At 40.5% G+C, this 6691-nt stretch overlaps 1 protein-coding gene across 3 annotated transcripts in view; it reads left to right on the top strand.

The window, feature by feature from the left end:
* The window catches only part of rnf111 (ring finger protein 111), a gene marked incomplete at its 5' end in the record, with an annotated part of 23816 nt that continues 17125 nt past the window's right edge, over positions 1–6691 (top strand). For all 3 annotated transcript variants that reach the window (XM_035651696.1, XM_035651697.1, XM_035651695.1), the window contains 2 exon segments: positions 1–601; positions 3502–3634. In XM_035651696.1, coding sequence (XP_035507589.1) covers positions 1–601; positions 3502–3634 — 734 coding nt within the window.

Below are 6691 nucleotides of genomic sequence, written 5' to 3'. Positions count from 1 at the left end.
ATCAGTGAGAGTTCACTGGCCCCTCAGCGTCCGAGGGTAGAACTTTTACAGCACCCCAGTGAGGATGACCATCATCACGAGTCCTCTTTTAGTGACTGTGCTTCCTCCCCTTCCTCTAGCCTGCAATTTGGGGACTCGGACACTCTAAGCTCAGAGGACGAGGGGGAAGCTGGCACAACAGGGGGCCAACACAAGGCTCCTGCCCTGACAACAGGAGGAGCCACTGGAGTTGGCCTGCGCCCTGTTCTGGGTCGAACTCGGGGGAATCGCTCTCATAAGTGGGTGCGGTCTGAGGCTGAGCCAGTGCTGCTGAAGCGGCCGTGTCTGAGCAGCCGGCGGCCTCTGCATAGGAAACGCTTTGTGAAAACAGCTCCTGGAGGGGGTCAGCGGACTCAGAAGCAAAAGGAGCGCCTACTACTGCAGAGGAAGAAACGTGAAGTTATTGCACGTAGGAAGTACGCTCTATTCCATAGCACCAGTAGTTCCAGCGAAGAGCTGAGTAGTGACTCGTCGTCCCCCTCTTCTACCGAAGCAGAAGATGAGCTGTATGTAGATGTCAGCAGCACCAGCAGCCAACCCAATAGTGCTACTGTTGCCACAGGTAATAACAAACCACGACTATATTACATTTGTATCTTTGTGTTGCACTGTAATCTCTGTATTGTATCTAACATATGGCGTTTTACAGCATGAGTTATGTTTATGAAGGCTGTATCATATGGTCAAAAGCATTATAAACCAACAGGGAAGTCGTGCATAACATAATACTGTCATCACCGTCGCAACCATAACATACAGAGTCAATAATAGACATCATAGACAGGTTTAATAGGCATCAACAGGCAGAATGGTACACCACTGTGTAGACATATTTATTTGTATGATAGTTTTGTGCAGTTTGTGAAAACAAAAATAGGCAAAGAGGTGTACCACCACAGTTGTAATAGTATAATGAAAGTGATGAGCCCTTAAGCTCACAGGCACCAAGATCTCTAACGTTGCAGGAAAAAACCCAGTCCAGCATGAATTAACATATTTTAATTGAAGTACATTGATGCAGTTTGAATTAATATGCAGTGAAAAGCAGAACAGAAAAAACAACAATTTGCTGGTGCTGGAGAAGAAGTCAACATGGGTTGTGCAACTTGCAATGAGAGCTCGACTGGTGTGCTTAATTTTTTTTAGAACATGTCCTCTTTTTGTTTGTATTTAAGTTATCTAACAGTTAAACCATAGACAGTGGTTACAGTTTCCTCTATAAGCATGACAAGTTTTCAACATACATAAGAATATTGATATGTATCTAGCTTGGGCACAGCTGATAAAGGAATAGCTGCTCCCCTCTGCTTTTCAGGGCCCCACACCTGGTTGTAATGGAAACTGCAGCCCTCTGTACCTGTTGGAACAACAGGTTTATGCAGCTCCTAAATCTAAACCATAGCTTTTCTGCTCTCATTCTCAGTGAAATGGCACAGTCCAGTGTGAATATGAATGTCACAGACTATTTTCTGAAATGAAATGATCCAGCATTAACAGGAGTCAGTACATCCTTTTAAAAAGAGCCCCACCTCTACCCGGGTTTGTGATTTTCCTGCTGTAGCCATTTAGCCTCAGCAATATTTCTGCTACTCTGGCCCTGGGGGAGAATGGAAAGTTAGTTGTTGTGCCTCTATGGTGGGAGGCAGGTGGGAGAAAACTCAGACACTGTTGAGTGTCAGCTTTGCATAGAAACAGCAAGTCTCGGAGGGAAAACAAGGCATTTGTTTACAGCAGGGGAAAGCAAGGAGTGATGAAACATGCCTTCTGAATGCCCAGAGTTGGAGCAGGTGTGTGATGTAGCCTGGAAACTGTTTATTCCTACCTCTAATCTGAGGTCAACAGAAGATATTAAATATGAATTAACACTATCTTAGTCACTTTGAATGCAGGCCACACCTGATTTTAGATAAAATAAAGTTCTAGAAAATTCTCACAATTGATAACACTAAATTATTGGCATCATCAGTGGATGATCTTCAGCCTCAAACATACTGCACTTCCTCTTACAACCAACAGATTAAGTGACTACCCAGATTGGACTTCAGGAAGTTGTCACCAGGCTCTGTTGCAATGTGTGTTACACAGACATGTTAGGAATAGTAGTAGTGCTGCACAGATTGGTCACAGTTCTCTACAAGTTATAAGTGAGGTGTTGTTGTTTGTGTAACCACCAAAAGACTTCACCAGAGGCCCAGGCTGCTAGACTTGCAGAGGGTGCTAAGCAGCAGTTCTCAGGAGACGGTTGGAATAGAAATCACACTGGGGAGTTACGGACTTCACTTGCTTGGAAGTCACTTGGTGACAACAACACCGTCTACACTACTGCAGCATAAAATGTTGTTAGTTTGTTCATCACTCAAACAAATAATATAGCGGTTACCTTGGCATTTTTTGCATCTTAAAACCAGCTTTCATGGACTCCAGTACTTACAGTCACTGTACTGGTAAATCTGAACAGACACATCTGAATGTCCTGTCCTTTATGTAGGTTGACATATACAGTATGTATATAGGTTGGAAATGATATAGATGACACATACTATCTGCCATACAAGGTTGGCTCAAGAATGCGGGAGATAATTTGTAACTTTGACTCATACACCAGAATCATGAGTCAGCAACTCTCACTTACACTGAGAAAATGTGACAATAATTAGAAACAGGCATGAGACTGTAAGCACAAATTAATGTATGTTGTGTGCGACTACATGCTGTATATGATCTTCATCTGAAATTGTCGATTTATGCTTGGCCCTCAGATATCCCTTTAGATTAAGTTGTGTATTCTGTTGTAAAAAACAAACAAACAAACAACAAACTCCTTGTGTGTGATGCACATACACATGCAGGAACCCCTAAAGATGTATTGACGGGGTTCGTCACCAAATGCGTGTGGTTAGCTCCATTTTGAAACATCACCATCATATCTCATTTTAAAATATGAAGATTGTTTGAAAGAATATGTGAAACTAGTTATGGCATATTGTTTTGTAATATGCATTTTGAGTATGTAAATGCTGCAGGTATTTACTCCAAGCAGAGATGGATTGAGATCTGTTGCGTAGGGAACCAATCACAGGGCAGATTTGGGAACGGTGAGGGAAATAAATCCAGTCTCAGTGCAAACAGAGTTGAGCACTGATGACCTACATTTCTCCTGTTAAACTGTTAGTATTTCTCCAGTTTCAAAATGCTATCTGGCCACTTGCACAACTTGCTTGGGTTTGGCCTGAGACTGTGAAAAAAATGGATACTGGTTTATCTAGACTTAATAAACAATTAAAATCCTAATAAATACAGTGTCAAAATCCAATGAAGAGTAGACACAATTTAGAGTACAGTGTACAAGTTATTATTTCATGTATTTTCTGTTAATTTTATTGTAGTTGGATGCTTTCTTTGCCTTTTGTAAGATTGCATGGTGTATGAAAGTGCGAAACTAAATTTAACTGGTGTTCTCAGGTGCTCTGGATGAGGATGTGGTGGTGATTGAGGCAACTCCAGCTCCAGCTCCTCCGGTCCCTGCAAGTGAGGAGATCAACGTCACCTCAACAGACAGTGAGGTGGAGATTGTCACAGTCGGAGATGGTTTCAGGTGGGCACCTCAGCTGTTATATGAATTTTACATTCACTTTGTATTATAACATTTCTCCAATTCTTTGCATGATGTAAGGTGAAGTTAATGTTGGACTGTGGCTCAAATATAGTGTTTAGTGTTTTCCCCTTGCTATTTGTTTTTTTGTTAAACCAAAGAATCAGTTATCTATTAAAGCCAAATTAATGAATTGATAATCATCTATTCCAGATGTTGAGTAATCATCGCAACCCATCAGTGACATTTGCTGTTTACATTTTACATGTTCTTTCTGTAGGTGAGAGAGAACATCTATTGCAAAAGTGTCTGCAACAATCAGCAGTTCGTATCAGCGCGTGTTTATTGAAGCAAGGCATGCAGGGTTATATTTCATATGTTGATTCAGTTGTGTAGTATTTGCAATAGTTTTTTACTATGGGGAGCATCTACAGACTAAGAAGTTTAGGACATAAGTATGGCAAATGAGGACCTAAACTCGCCCTTTTTAACTACAAGCTCTATTGAAAAGGCAGGGTCTGAGCGAAGTGTCACCACATGGTCTACTAATGTTTTATGGTTTTTAGTCCTGTTGGAACCCAACATATTTTTACGTTCCACTAAGACTAAATTAAGGATGTGGTGGTGAACTGAAAGTGAGCAGATTGATGAAGGAGGAGACCTGTAAATCCACCTTTAGTAAGTTACAAAAAGTTCAGAAATATTATTGTTTGTCAGAATTGTTCAGAGCAATTTTCTCTTGTGAGTAATCAGGTCTGTTGGAGCCTGAGGCTGAGGACAAGCTTCTTCTCAGTGTCTTTTGCATGACTGGTCATGTGGTGTTGTTCCCCTTTCTGTATAACATGAAGAACCCCCCCTTTCCTTTACTGCTTAGCCATACTGGTTATGTTATTTATATGTTTGTTAGGGATGTCTTTTCTCTTTTTGCTTTTTTAAAACCATAAATTGAAACGTTTTACTACAAATGTCAGCTTTTGGTGTTGTGTTTTATGTGGCTGTTAGTCAACAGTATGCCCTCTGTCTAGCAGTGTGTGAGTATCCCTCATCCTCTAACTGAGCAGCAGTGAATGGGTTTACATGTTCATGAGCCTGTCACACTTGGGATTGTGCTCATGAACAAGCAACAAATGGAAGCAGCGTCTGTAGCAATATTCTGGAAAACCAATGATTTTGGAACAAACGGACAGACAGTGGAAAAGTGGATGATGCTGCAACAGAAGTTGAAAAGAAGTCTTAATTGGAATATATGTTTACTTAAATTAATGCAAGATGGCGATAGAATCAGTTCTCTGTGATGGAGGAAACTGCCTTTTAAGCCTGCACTGTGTGTGTATTATTGATAACAGAAAAAAACACCATAAACACAAAAACTTTTAAATAAAAAAGTTAATTCCAAGATTATGAAAAAAATGGTTTCATCTCGCTTATTCATGTCTTACTCCTTTCCTTCTAGCTTACTATTAAATAAGAAAGCTGTTGGCCTCAGTTTTGAATACATATTGCTCTCAAAACTTTTTTTTTTCCAGTGAGACGTGCCAATGGTGGATTAAAGGTTCTGTCACTATGAGTCTTCTTGTTTATTAAGGGCCACATGTACAGAGTTAAATGGTCACATAAATGCCTTTAACAATTAAGACCTTAACCACAGTATGGGTTAGTGTTTACCTGTAGTTGTAGCCATTATAACAGAAGTGAAAAAGGAGTAAATGCAGTTTGTAGCTTGCTAGTGTTTAAAGATTTGTATGGTTCATAAGAGGAACACAGGGTGGGTCGGGTGCAGTGTAGTGCTCTAGTGGATTTGCTTTGCTCATGGATTCCATAGCTTACATTGCCTAGAGAAAGCAGGCTGCATGCCTGGTTGTTTATCGCAGTGAAACCACATCCCTCCGAAGGAACCTACTCAGTGTTTCTGTTATTCTCTCTAGAAACGGCACACATTAAGCTCACTGCAAATGTGGGTAAAGGTTCATAATTTGCCTCTGTCATTAGTGGACAGCTTGAGATGTTGGTGCAAAAATTGTCCCACTGAGCAAGTTGAAGGGTCATTTTGTTATATGTTACTCGCATAGTAAACCATATGTTACCATTATTAGTTAATTACTTAGAAATGAATGCTTTTCCAAGACAGACCATCCATGTTTTTTGATACACAGTTGTATGAGTTTCTCACCAGTAGTCACAGTGATGCATTTCATGATACAGTGCAATGATATACTTTCTCAAGCTACTTGCTCTGACTACAAGATCAGTACAGAACTAATGTCCATTAATCACCACCTGTGAGTAACTCCTACCACCCAGTGTGAATAGCTGTGAACTAACACTTTGGAAACCAAATCCACGTGACTACCATATCATCGTATATTCCCCCTCCCCCCTAGCTGTGATGGTCTTTTTTCAAGAGACTTGGATTAGTAGGGGAGTTGATAAGGGCTTTAAGAAATATGGAAAGGATTAATGAGTGTTCAATCTAAGAATTGGAACATATCTCTCTGTATCTCGGAGAACTGCTAAATATTTACAGTGTGAAAGCAGTACATTTACAAAAGATATCCCCCACCGTCATGCTGTCATTCTCTGCAGCCCACTCCATTTTCCTCACCCCAATGAGAATCTTATTTCCCCATTCTCATAATATCACTTCCTGTCTGAATACTCCCCTAATTCCTCATGTAGGCGATTATGCAGCTCAATTCACAAACCTCTGCCTCCGAGTTAACCTCTGTCTTTTCCAACAATCTTTCCTTGTTCTCTACCTTCATATAAATGTATCTGTAATCTGAAAATAGTTCCCAGAAGTGATTGCACCAATCTTGGAATGCTGTGGCTTGTCTAATCTGCTTGTTTTCCTGACTTTAAAAGATGTCCTGGCTCGCTATAGAATGTAGGGATGAGCTTCCCTGTAGGGGGGATGGGCAGCGGAGAATCGAAGGCCAAAAGAATGAGCACCACCAGTGGCCTGACTTGTGAATGAATGTTTGTGTATGTATGTGTATATATATGTATGTGTGTATGTATATGTGTATGTATGTGTTTGTATGTGTATGTATGTGTATGTGT

Source organism: Morone saxatilis, unplaced genomic scaffold (assembly GCF_004916995.1).
Source record: "Morone saxatilis isolate NCDOM2014 unplaced genomic scaffold, NCSU_SB_2.0 Contig11, whole genome shotgun sequence".
NCBI classification, from domain to species: Eukaryota; Metazoa; Chordata; class Actinopteri; family Moronidae; genus Morone; species Morone saxatilis.
Note: the sequence above shows the minus strand (reverse complement) of the source record. Positions and strands in the feature narration are given on the sequence as shown.